Source organism: Phoenix dactylifera, chromosome 3 (assembly GCF_051530095.1).
Source record: "Phoenix dactylifera cultivar Ajwa chromosome 3, Ajwa_hap1_PhDact_Kaust_v1.1, whole genome shotgun sequence".
In the NCBI taxonomy this organism is placed as follows: Eukaryota; Viridiplantae; Streptophyta; class Magnoliopsida; order Arecales; family Arecaceae; genus Phoenix; species Phoenix dactylifera.
In genome coordinates, this window is record NC_143192.1 from 42,664,263 (window position 1) to 42,677,321 (window position 13,059).

At 45.6% G+C, this 13,059-nt stretch overlaps 2 protein-coding genes across 2 annotated transcripts; both read left to right on the forward strand.

The window, feature by feature from the left end:
• Positions 1-1,634: 1,634 nt before the first annotated feature.
• On the forward strand, positions 1,635-3,071 carry LOC103697455 (glutathione S-transferase U18-like). Its single transcript, XM_008779309.6, has 2 exons — positions 1,635-1,975; positions 2,247-3,071. The coding sequence occupies exons 1-2, from the start codon at positions 1,649-1,651 to the stop codon at positions 2,484-2,486; spliced, it is 567 nt and encodes a 188-aa protein (XP_008777531.4). The 5' UTR covers positions 1,635-1,648; the 3' UTR covers positions 2,487-3,071.
• Positions 3,072-5,711: 2,640 nt separating this feature from the next.
• On the forward strand, positions 5,712-6,954 carry LOC120108794 (glutathione S-transferase U18-like). Its single transcript, XM_039122509.3, has 2 exons — positions 5,712-6,124; positions 6,404-6,954. Exons 1-2 carry the CDS (start codon positions 5,783-5,785, stop codon positions 6,755-6,757), a joined length of 696 nt encoding a protein of 231 aa, XP_038978437.2. The 5' UTR covers positions 5,712-5,782; the 3' UTR covers positions 6,758-6,954.
• Positions 6,955-13,059: the final 6,105 nt, after the last annotated feature.

A 13,059-nucleotide genomic window follows, 5' to 3' on the forward strand; every position in this document is an offset into this window, starting at 1 on the left:
GATAAATACTTGAACCACCTCTACAGGCCAGCTTCAACTTAAATTCCGACAAGTTTTGCTATACATTGCAGAATGAGAATCCTGAGTTCTGTTTGTTTGGACCAAAGATTTTAGATCATTCTAGATTTGACGGTGACCTTCAGTAATCTTTTGCGAGCCCAATTGGTCCCAAACCCGGAATGAATCTAGAGTTTTTTGTAAGACGGAAAAGAGAGAGCACTTTTTATTGAGGAAAATTCTTCTATTTCTTTCTTGCCACGCATTCCAACACGATGCTATCACCAGCTGATCCCAAGCTTAATGAAGTGTTTTGTTTACTTTCCTTTTTCTCCATGAGGTTCCCAGGTTCTAAAAGCAAGTAGGCCAATCTCTTCAAGGTGGTCCAGATACTTCTCACAAACGAACACAAGAGGAAGAGATGCGAAACTCTAAATTTTTCCACAAAGAGACCAGCCTGAGCTCACCGGTCATCCTTTTTTGGCCGGTAAAGTCTACATGCTCGCCGTGTGCTCCTAGCTAGTTCAGTCATCTTGGAGGGTGACTTGGCTACGGTCATCAGTTGGATCCAAGGGGTTTGAGGGTTGCTGCCGGTGATCATCCATTGCTTCGAGACATCTGGATGATGATGAGGGATGGAGGGGTTATCCAGGCTAAGCATGTATTTAGAGAGGCCAATGGGGCTGCGGACTGGATGGTCGCCTATGTGGCGAACCACACCGGCAGCATTGTATGGGCAGGAGATGGAGAGTTGCCTCGGGAGCTCCATGATATTCTGGTTTCTAATTTTATTAGATATATTCGTACACGTGTTGTATGAATTATTCGTCTTAGAAAAAAAAAGTCTACTCTTTATAGTGAGCCGAAGGAGTTGGCCCTTGTGATGTCACCAATGATGCGAACATGAAAGGATGCAAATTAATAAGCTAGAGCCCCATGTGTGTTGCTGTAAGAAGTCATGCCATTAAAGTCAAGAAATTTATCAACTCCCTGCCCATGTGCAAGACTATCCCAACTCGGATCTTATTCCAAAAATTTAAATGAAAGTTATTATTTTTGTTTCTTGATACTATATAAATACTAAAATTTATCTAGCGAACAATTAATATGAGACTAAATATACGTCATACGAATTCTCTCATACTCCTTTCATTTAAGTTTTGATAGTACAAATTCATTCAAATCTAATCACAAATACTACGATCGTAATCAGTCTCAAAGAGCTCGTACTACAGTGTCATCTAGTTTGTATGAGCTATAGACCGGATCCGCTCTCATACTATTGGTCACAATTCGGAACCTAAACTAGAAAGGCTAGCTAGAAGCTATTTTTTTTTTTAATTTCGTGATATTATATGAGTACCAGAAATTAGCTAGTCACTTTATCCGCCAGAATGACCTATGAATCCTCCTTCGAATTTAAAGTATTATCTACGAGGCCTTGGTGGAAATTACTAAACCGCATTGAGATCGAAGAAAGCGACACCAAGGGCAGCAGCTTTGACCTTTTTGGCAGCACGAGCCCATTAAGTAGCCATCAGATGCCTCGAAAGCTCGCCTCCAATTTAGGAAATAGTCAACCTGTTGCACTCCTTCTCGTCTATATAGTCTATAGATCAGATGAGGTCGCAATCGCATGATTTTGGAGAGAATGGCAGCAGCTGGAGAGGAGGTGAAGTTGGTGGGTGGATGGGCAAGCCCCTTTGGGGTCAGGGTGGGGATCACCCTCCACCTCAAGGGGGTGGGCTACGAGCTCTTGCAAGAGGAGTTCGGGAAAAAGAGCGAGCTCCTCCTCAAGTCCAACCCTGTCTACAAGAAGATCCCCGTCCTCATCCACAATGGCAAGCCCATTTGCGAGTCCATGATCATCGTCGAGTACGTCGACGAGGTATGGGCCGGTGCGGGGCCTCGCATCCTCCCCGCCGACCCCTATGAGCGCGCGGTCGCTCGCTTCTGGGCTGCATACATCGACGACAAGGTACAACTGATCAAAGCCAATTTTGTAGTTTTTACGAAAAGCCAAGAAATTTGCCAGCTTCATTTGACAGCATGCCGTGCTGTTAATTTTGGGCGAAATTGGGTGACTGGATATCTGCTCTCAGAGATAGCGAGCAGTCCGGATTAGCAATTTTACAGGATATTCAAAGATTTTGTAGTAAAGTTTTTAAATCTGACCAACAAAACGTAATTTATTACTATAGTGGATGCAAATAAATATATTATTTTTCATGTTTCTTGCTTTGTCATAGCTTCCATCGGCAGTCCGGATCTTGATAGGAGCGCTTGAAGGGAGCAAGGAACAAGCAATAGAACAAATATTCACCACCGTCCAACTGCTGGAAGATGCTTTCACGAAATGTTGCAAAGGGAAAAAATTCTTCGGCGGGGAGACTATTGGCTACATCGATATCGCCTTTGGTAGCTGCTTGGGGTGGCTGAAGGCAGTTGAGAAGATGTTCGGCGTCAAATTTTTTGACGGAGAAAAGTAACCTCTTTTGGTTGGATGGGCGGAGCGTTTCTGTTCCAACGATGCCGTGGTCAATATTATGCCACAGGTCGATATGTTGATAGAATACAGCAAGGCTTTTGAAAAAAAGAATTGAGCATGGTTCTAGCAGCCGTATATGCGACCCTGCAGAAAGCACTACTCTGTTTTATTCTGTGGGAAAGCTTGTGCCCTGACAAAAACAAAGACAGCTACCAATCACTGCGGGATCTTCTTGGCCCTGTTCTATTGAGTTTATATCTCTGCAACTTCTTGTTCTCCTCTGTTCTTGGTTGTAACCTGTTGCTTTCAATTTGTCCACCTCTGTTTTTGGTTGCTCTGAGGCACCGTAACATGTTATCTCTGTTCCATCGTAATCTCTGTTCTTTTGACGTAGCTGGGGGAAGCTCTTCGCTTCCTCCAATTCTTTCAAAAAAAGAAGAAGAAAAGAACAGAGTTTCCATTAGCATAATGAGCTTGCTAGCTTGACATGATCTGCTAGGCCTCTACATCTATATGCATGCTTCTGGTATCATTATTGTACTAGTTTTGTTAATGGTTGTGAATTGAGATCATTATTGTCCAATAATATTGAGGTTGAAATATATTTTTAGGCTTTGTATATTTTTTAAGGCTTTATCTAAAAGAGTATGCGGCCGTATCACCTAGTCAACCTAGGTGTTGGGTTTGGGGCATGACAAAGACCACTTCCAAAACAACTTCTTAAATTATCATAAGAAAAGTTCAAATCTCTTCATCCATAAAAAGTTCTATCCTCCAGAAAACGGCAACAAAGGGGACGAGGTGAAATTGTCGGGCACATGGTATAGTCCCTTTTGTGGTAAGGGTGAGCATTGCTCTCAATGTCAAGCGGGTGGGCTACAAATTCTTGGAGGAGGTGCCTGAGACCAAGAGCAAGCTCCTGCTCGAGTCCAGCCATCGTTTCTAGCTTGAGCATATATCTCTAGACTAGTTGGACCAAACAGGTGGCTACACACACACACACACACACACACACACACACACACACACACACACACACACACACACACACGTACATACATATATATATATATATATACATGTATGTATATATATACATGTATGTATATATATACATGTATGTATATATATACATGTATATATATAGATGTATGTATATATATGGACGCATATGCATATATATATATACCAGAGAGAGAGAGAGTATTAATTGGGGGTTGAGAGGGTGAGTTAATGTGGGATTGTAAAAAACATAAAATACCCTTAATAGTTATAAAAAGCACATATATTTTTTGTCTATGAAAAAAAGGGTAGATTGATAACCTACCATAATAAAAAGTAGGTTATCAATTCTCTCTATATATATATATATATCGTCTCTTGAGTACTTTTTTACATTAATACTCTTAAAAAATTATGTGAAACTATAACTATTTGTGATACGGATTAATTTAAAATATTTGTGAGGGGTTAAGGAATATGGCTTTTGTGTTTCTGCTGGCAATTTGAATTATACTTGTTGATACTTATCAGTTATATTTGTGTCTGTTGCATCTCCTTAAGCACAAACAAAAATTCATGGATTAATTTCTAATAATCAAGGGCCTTACTGTAAAAGGCTATCTGGAATCCAAGGTCAGTGGTGAATCTTCGTTCCGGAGTAAATTGATCCCTAATGATCTAAGATTTGGTATATTATATTCTAGTGATTAAAGATCCCAGTTATCCATGAGTAATCTATTTGTTATGCCATAAAAATTTAAGATCATTGATCCTATAATATCAAAATTATCTTTATACATACATACATACATACATACATACATACATATATATATATATATATATAGACACACACACATATATACACACTATATATTTTGCAACAATAAATAAATTTTTCAAAATAAATCATAGAAAAACACACATGTATGGCTAGCAGCAGGTCCACGTAATTTATATGCAGAATTGTTTGGACAATCCGGTTATAATTTTGATAGAAAAAATATAGATCCTATAAAAATATTATAATTATTATTATAGATTTTTTTCATTTGTACTTATATTATATTAATATTTCAATACTAATATTTGTTTTGATTAGAAAACTAAGGTAAATAAAAGTAATATATTAAATAATTTCATAATATAAATATATAGTGCAATAATATTTCTCTAATACAATTATATAAAAATATAATTGAATAACAATATGATTAATAATATGTTATAACATAGTATATAATATAATATAATATATAATATAATATATTGATATACTATATTAATGGTGTATTGATATTCTAATTTTTTTGCTAGATTAAGGAATATTTTTGTCCTTACATTTCATCCCAAGGTCACTACCTTAAGGTGATCATAGAATCCCCGAAGGATGGGTTTAAGATTGCCGGATTGGAAGGTGATTTTAGAAGTGACTAGTGAGGGTAATTTAGAATTACAGTTGCCACATAGGATCACTGGGGTGCAACCAAGTATGGTGTTTCTGTTATCTCTACCTATATCATTGTTGATCTTGAGATCATCACCCCATACCAAACACCCTCATAGGGATTAGTTCAATCAATATATATAGCTAAAAGAGGCGACTATGTTTATTTCTCTAATTGTAAAAATATCATTATAGGTAATTGCCGTATTTCAGGAGGGTGTAAAGTAATCCAAACCTCTAAATCAAAAATCAAGGATTAGTATGATTCAGCTGGTGGAATAAATCAAAACAATGGATAAAGGGAAGATATAGTTCTTTATACATAGGAGTATAGCCCAGTTTAGATAATTTATTTTGCCCTTTGAACAAGCTTTCATTTTACGTACAAAATATATTTTTTTTAATGAGAACTTCGTTGCCATCAGACATCACCCCCAGACGATAACATCGCACTAAACCCTTTTCTTTTGTTCTTCTATTCTTTTTCTGCTTTTGTGCATGGTACTCCGAACTCGGTCCACGGTCGTTGGGAGAACAAATTGGCCTTGGGCGGCACCAGTAACGCAGAAGAAGGACCTGAAGGAAGCCAGGAAAATTAAGTAGCCAGAGACTTGACCTCAGCGCTTACGTAGTCCGAAGTCCTGCCAATGGAGGCCAAAAATTTGTTATCAGCTCCCCAAGTGCATTCGCATCAAAAACCGAGGGCAGCAGCTTTGACCTTTTTGGCAGCACGAGCCCATTAAGTAGCCATCAGATTCCTCGAAAGCTCGCCTCCAATTTAGGAAATACTCGACCTGTTGCACTCCATCTCGTCCATATAGTCTAGATAAGATGAGGCCGGCAATCGCATGATTTTGGAGAGAATGGCAGCAGCTGGAGAGGAGGTGAAGTTGGTGGGTAGTTGGGGAAGCCCCTTTGTTGTCAGGGTGGGGATCGCCCTCCACCTCAAGGGGGTGGGCTACGAGCTCTTGCAAGAGGAGTTCGGGAAAAAGAGCGAGCTCCTCCTGAAGTCCAATCCCGTCTACAAGAAGATGCCCGTCCTCATCCATAATGGCAAGCCCATTTGCGAGTCCATGATCATCGTCGAGTACGTCGACGAGGTATGGGCCAGTGCAGGGCCTTCCATCCTCCCCGCCGACCCCCATGAGCGCGCCATCGCTCGCTTCTGGGCTGCATACATCGATGACAAGGTACAACTGATCAAAGCTAATTTTGTAGTTTTTACGAAAAGCTAATTTTGCCGTGCAAGTTCGTAGTCACATGTAGATTTTCCTTTGCTGTTAATTTTGGGCGAAATTGGGTGAATGGATATATGCTCTCATAGATAGTAAGGAGTCCGGATTAGCAATTTTACAGGATATTCAAAGATTTTGTAGTAAAGTTTTTAAATCTGACCAACAAAACGTAATTTATTAGTATAGTGGATGCAAATAAATATATTATTTTTCATGTTTCTTGCTTTGTCATAGCTTCCATCGGCAGTCCGGATCTTGATAGGAGCGCTTGAAGGGAGCAAGGAACAAGCAATAGAACAAATATTCACCACCGTCCAACTGCTGGAAGATGCTTTCACGAAATGTTGCAAAGGGAAAAAATTCTTCGGCGGGGAGACTATTGGCTACATCGATATCGCCTTTGGTAGCTGGTTGGGGTGGCTAAAGGCAGTTGAGAAGATGTTCGGCATCAAATTTTTTGACGGAGAAAAGTTACCTCTTTTGTTTGGATGGGCGGGGCGTTTCTGGTCCAACGATGCCGTGGTCAATATTATGCCACAGGTCGATATGTTGATAGAATACAGCAAGGCTTTTGAAAAAAAGAATTGAGCATGGTTCTAGCAGCCGTATATGCGACCCTGCAGAAAGCACTACTCTGTTTTATTCAGTGGGAAAGCTTGAGCCCTGAGGAAAACAAAGACAGCGACCAATTACATGTTATCTCTGTTCTTTTGATGTAGCTGGGAGAAGCTCTTCGCTTCCTCCAATACTTTCAAAAAAAAAACCCAAAGTTTCCATTAGCATAATGAGCTCTGCTAGTTTGACAAGATCTGCTAGACCTCTACATCTATATGTATGCTTCTGTCAATATTTTATTTTATCATGTTTTTGTCTACAGGTAACAAAACGAGAAAGGCCCACATAATTCAACAGAACTATGCCACATAATTCAGCATTTCGATAGATTGATAGTTTTGTGATGGAGAAGTTCACAAGCATCTTTCTTAAGAATCACTTCGTGCTTCAAAAATTGGATTGGTCATGAGCTTGCAAGAAGTTGCTAGGTGATAGACTCAGGAAACGCCTCCAACAAAAAAATGAACTCCAATTTCCCTAAAATATTTACATGATTAAGGGATTATTTGTATTAATTTAGCTTGAAGGTTGGGTGCCATAAGTTGCAGAACAATTTTTTTCTTTAGGCTATATTTAGTTTGATCCATATGGATATGAATATACTAGTATCCAATTCGATTTCAGTCCTAAATTAAGATATATGGTCAACACCCAAAAGGTGAGGTACTTTAATCCAACTCTCTAGGCCGAATGGTATTACTTTACGAAGTTGGGTAAGAACTATCTTGCTCAATAACTGTTTCGTCCCTTTTTTTTTTATTTCCCTCTCCATTCTATCTTGTTTTCATTCAACCTCCCTAGCTAGAAGGGTAATTTTATCTATTATTATATAAGATGAACTTATCCCTCTAACCAAATAATATTAGTTTTGTGCCAAATAGAATTATTCTTATAGAATAGGGCAGACCATCCCACCCAACAATCAGGTTCTCCTCATCCTTTTAATCTCCTCTCTAACTATTCTCTTTGGACCTATTCAAATGCAAAACAGTTTGCCCAAGCACAAAAAATTTCGAAGGTATCTCAAGAATTGTAAGCTCGATGAATCAAGTCGGATCTGAAATTTGAATCCGTTCATTAAATAGATTGGACTCAAATTTATATCAGCTTAGCTCGAGTCTAAATCGAGCCTAAAATTTATATAATACAAAATATATAATATATAATATATATATATATATAAACCACCTATGCCTGGTTTGGTGATCCAACCGATTTGAACTAAATTAGGTGGTTCACCTGATTAAAGGAAGATTGAGGCGCCTAGGGTTATAGCCTCCTCACCTCCTCGCCTTGATCCACCATCACCAATCTGCAAAGTGGGGAAGGACTAGAGGAGCTCCGCCTCTATGCCAATGAACAAGGTGGCCTGAAGGCCCACCCGATCGCCCCAAACTCCTCCAAACTGATGTACCTGTTACCGTTGCGATCCACCACCTCCTTCATGGGAGGATCTACGACACGCCGAGCTACCATAGGATGGCCTCGAGCTCTTGCTGCATAATCTTTCTATCGCTGCTGCGGTTGAAGACAGGGAAGAGGTCGGAGATGGAGTAGTAGGTCGGGAGAGAAGACAATACGATAGTGGAGGGTGGTTTATCTACTAGGCAGAGACCGAAGGAGGCGGGGAGGATGGAGTGGGGGCTAGAGTGGAGGCAGGAGGAGGCAGAGTCATGGTTATCGGAGGAGTTGACGATGGAGACATTGCTACGAGAGATCGAGCAGCACTTCTTCTTCGAAGACTTTTTGGAAGAGCTGAAGAAGGCTCCTATGCAGAGCTACTTGGATTTTTAGATCCGAAGAGGGAGGGAGGGAGAAAGATGGGGGGGGGGGGGGAGAGAGAGAGAGAGAGTTGCAAAAGAAAAATGGGGTTGGGATCGGGGAGGATTAAAAATAATAAAGTCAACTTCAGTTCAAAACATCCACACAAATACCCAACATATAATTCTTAATATTTAGACAGTTATTAAGCTACAAATCTATGACCAACTAAAGAAATAAAGCTCAGCTACAAGTCGCCAAGTTTGCTAGCACGAACTTCCAATCCTGGACCATCCTTTGTCCCCACTGACCTTATTTGTTTGGAGAGAGAAAAAATAAAAATAGAGATACGTGAGCGACATATCTCAGCAAGTAAAATTTACACTATCTTACTGGATCAAGCGTAAGTTTATTTATTTAAAAAAATAATAGTTATTGCAAAAATAAAGTATTTCATAGTATAATATATTAAATCAAGTCATAAAGCTAATCATGTATGCATAAATCATTAATATTTCATAAATATGGTTCTAACTTCATATTGCAAATAAATCATAAATCATTCTTCTTCCATTTAGCATATCATAGTTCAAAATATTGCGCACAGATATTTGTACTACGGTCACTTTATATCCATGATAGAGCCATGCTTTGTAATCAATAATGTTGCTGGTGGTCCAAACCGAGAACGATTGGCACAGCGGTGTGAACGGGGTTCCGTTTGAGTTGCCTTGGTTGGTGTTGATTGCGCTCCACCTTCCACCGGGAAACCTGCAAGCAAGCCTCGCACCACCACTGGGGCAGTGGGGGCCCTCCGACGATCAAGTCAGAGGAGATTGGAGGAGAAGGAGAGATAATAGTAGCAAGTAAGAGAATGCTCTGGAAGTTCTCGCTTCCCCCCCTCCTCCCCCCAGCCGCATATATACCAGGCTGGGGGGTCTTTCAGGGGGGTTCGTCATCGTGGGGCACGATGGAGCTGCCACTGACACGGCCGTTACAGGGCGTCGTGGGGCAGCGCTGGGTACGGCCATGACAGGGCGTAGTGGAGCTCCGCCTTGTACGGCTGTTACAGGGGATCGTGGAGCAGCGCCAGATACAACCGTTGCAGGGAGTAGTGGAGCAGGAGGCTGCGGCGTGCCTCTGGGGAATAGCCTGTCGTTGTCGAGAGATGTCCGACTCGGGGTCGGGCTGCGGAGACGAAGATGTCCGACTCGGGGTCGGATTGCTGGATCAAGGGGCAGCCGACTCGGGGTCGGGCTGCGGAGCCGAAGATGTCCGACTCGGGGTCGGATTGCTGGATCAAGGGGCTGCCGACTCGGGGTCGGGCTGCGGAGCCGAAGATGTCCGACTCGGGGTCGGATTGCTGGATCAAGGGGCTGCTGTAGTCTTCCTGGGCGCGCGTGCCGGTCACGTGGGGCATGGTGGCTAAGTTCCCCCGTAACAGTAGCCCCCCACTTCCGAGCCCGGAACCAGAAGGGGAACGGGTGAAGGGAGTGATGCTTCGAGATTGCCGCCATCCCTCGGAGAGGCGCGTGCGCTTCGAGCTCCCCGCCTTCTTTATGGCGTATGGCGGTTGTTGCTGACCTGGCAGTCTGAGGATTTCGGCGGACATCCTTCCTTAATGGCATCGATTCGCCTTTGGGGCGCGAGCGACCCTTCGGCAGCCAGGCGTCCTCTGGCGTCACCGAGGCGTCACCCACCTTTCCGCCTATTTAACCGGGGGCCCTCCTCCGTCCGCCTTTCTCTTTACAGACATCTTCGAGTTTCTCCTTTGCGCTGCCGTCATTGCCGTCGGACTGTTCGCTTGCTCCTCCTTTGACGCTCTCGGAGCCGTTCTTCCTTCTCTTCCGGTGAGTTGCCCCATTCTTCAATTTAAGGCTCTCCATACTTTCTCCTTTTGTATTAGTGTACTCCAGTCGTTCCGGTCCTTTCCCCCTTCTTGACCCCGTCCTGACCGTAGATTCACTGGCCATTAGGGATGGGCGAAGTGAGAGCAGACCGCATTAAGTCGGAGCTGGTCGCCGAAGACCTAGATAGGTTCGTGGCTCGATACCACCTTCCCGAGGCCTGCAATGTTACGCTCCCGGGGCCTGAGGAGAGGATGTCCCATCCTCCTCCAGGGAAGGTTGCCATCAATGAGGGCATTCTTCAGGCCGGATTCCGCTTTCCCCCCTCGGACTTAGTTGTGCAGGTGCTTCGGGGTTTAAGAGTGGCGCCGACGCAACTGGTGCCGAACTCATGGCGCGCCCTGACGGCCTTCCAGGTTCTCTGCCGCATGCACGAGGTTCCCGCCACCCTGAATGTCTTTTGGGAATGCTACGGCCTGAACGGCCACCCCCAGGACAGAGGGTGGTGGTGCTTTGCGGCGCGGCGAGGGTGCGGCCTCGTCAAGGAGGCTCCTTCCTCCATTCACGGCTGGAAGGAGCGTTTCTTTTTTATTGACGTAGATCCCTCTTGGGGAATCAGGGCCACCTGGGAGACGCCGATGAAGTCCCCGATCGGCCTATCGAGATTGTCGAGGGAGGAATCCGATGGCGTCGCCGTCTTGAAGGGGTTGGTTGCCGAGGGCCGGCTCCCCCCGGTGTCTCGCCTTATTTCTGAGGACACCTTGGTGAACGTCGGCCTGAGCTCGGTCCCCGCTGACCGTGAGCCCGCCACCACTTCTTTTTTAGCTTTTTTCTCCTCTTTCGTTTCTTCTTTCCATCAGCTTCTCAGTCTCCGACCATCTCGTCCTTTTTGCAGAAATCGACGACGTCATGCGGTCGGACAAGGCGATGGCTGTTGGTAGGACGTCCCTACTGGAAGCGGTCCGGAGGAAGAAACGGACTCCTCCGAGCGGGGTCCCACCGGCGAAGAAGTCCCGCCAGCAGGCGACTCCGACGCCGACAGACGGGTCCGGACCCACCGATCAGGGGGACGCCGCGGGCTCGGACCGACAGTTGGCGCTGTATCAGCCCTCCGGTGATGAGACTATCGTTATTCCGGAGGTGTCATCCGAGCATGCCCGAGACGGCCGGGTTGGACGCGATCGGTCCCCAACCCGGCCTTCGACTCGGTCGGCTTCGGATGACACGAGAAGGAGGGGCGCGCCGAGGCCCCGGCCAAGCGGGACCCTGTCGATTCCTGGAGCGGCCCCCGCCCCGAGCACGGTCAGCATGACTCTTCCCCAAGCGATGGGTAAGGGTAAGGCTGTAGAACCACCGTCCGGCTCCGGGGCGAAGTCGGGGTCGGCCTTCACTTTCGCCGGCGCCCGAAACCTCATCGAGACGGTGCTGCTGGAGAAGGACCGTAGGCAGGTCCGGCAGATGAGGATCCCTGACGTCGGGGCTGCCAGCTGCGTCTGTCTTATGTCGGTGAGTGTTCTTTTGGTCGCTTTCATCATTTATAGGCTCTGTTGATCCCCGCCTGACGCCCTCGTTTTTCCTATCTCTTAGCTCGCCCAGTACATGATCCGCCTGGAGGAGTGCTACGAGGAACAGGCGAGGCTTCTGGCGAGGGCCGAGAGCCAACTGAAGGCAGTAGAGGAGGGAGGTCAGGCTGCGGCGGGGAGGACGACCAGGGACCTCGAGATGAGGCTCCAGGTGGCCGAAGAGCGGGCACTCGGCTTCGTCACCCTCGAGAAGCAACTGTTGGAGGCTCAGGAGCAACTCAAGGTTGCCTCGGGTCTCGAGGGCGAGATCAAGAAGGCGGAGGAGCGGGCCGAAAAGCAGTCCCGGAAGGCTGCCGACTTCCGGGAGAGGTGGGAGAAGGCCCGGCAGTCAGCCGACAACGCCCGCAACCGAACCCGGTCTCTTGAAGCCAAGCTGGGCGAATTGGAGTCGGTCTTGGAGGAGTCCCGCGCGAGCGACCAGGAGCTTCGTTCGCGCTTGGAGGAGGCCGAGGCTGCTCGCATTGCTGCCGAGGCGAAGCACAAGGAGGCTCGGGCTGATCTGCTGAGGGTCTCCTCCGAGGCGGACGACCGGATTGTGGCGAAGGTCATGGAGGCAAAAGCTCAGATTACGGAGCGAGCAGAGGCGGCGCTGGCCGAGAAGAGCGCGGAAATCGGGCGTCTGGCGGTACAGGCCTATCGTCAGTCCGCCGAGTTCACCCGTGATATGTCGGAGGCGGTACAGGCCTATCGTCAGTCTGACGAGTTCGTCCGTGACATGTCGGACGCGGGGTCCGACTCCTTTATCTTAGGCTTCGAGGAAGGCCTGACAAGGGTGTCGGCTAAGTACCCCGAAATTGATCTGAGTGGGATCTCTCTTCTAGACTCCTCTCCGGCGCCATTGCCTGCTGATTCTCCAACCGCCTCCCTACCCCCTGCGGACGTGCCCGGCGTTCCCGACCCGGGGGTTCCTCCAAGCTGACCTTCTGTATTTTTGTTCTTTTCTTTGTGTGTTGGCGTTTTGCCAAGTTGTATGGGTCTCGGCCCTGAAACAATGAAAGTTAATGCAAATAGAGTTTCTTCATTTCACTTTCGTCCTTCTTCTTTTTAACTCTTGGTAGCGTCTCGCTGACTCCCGACTCTTGAA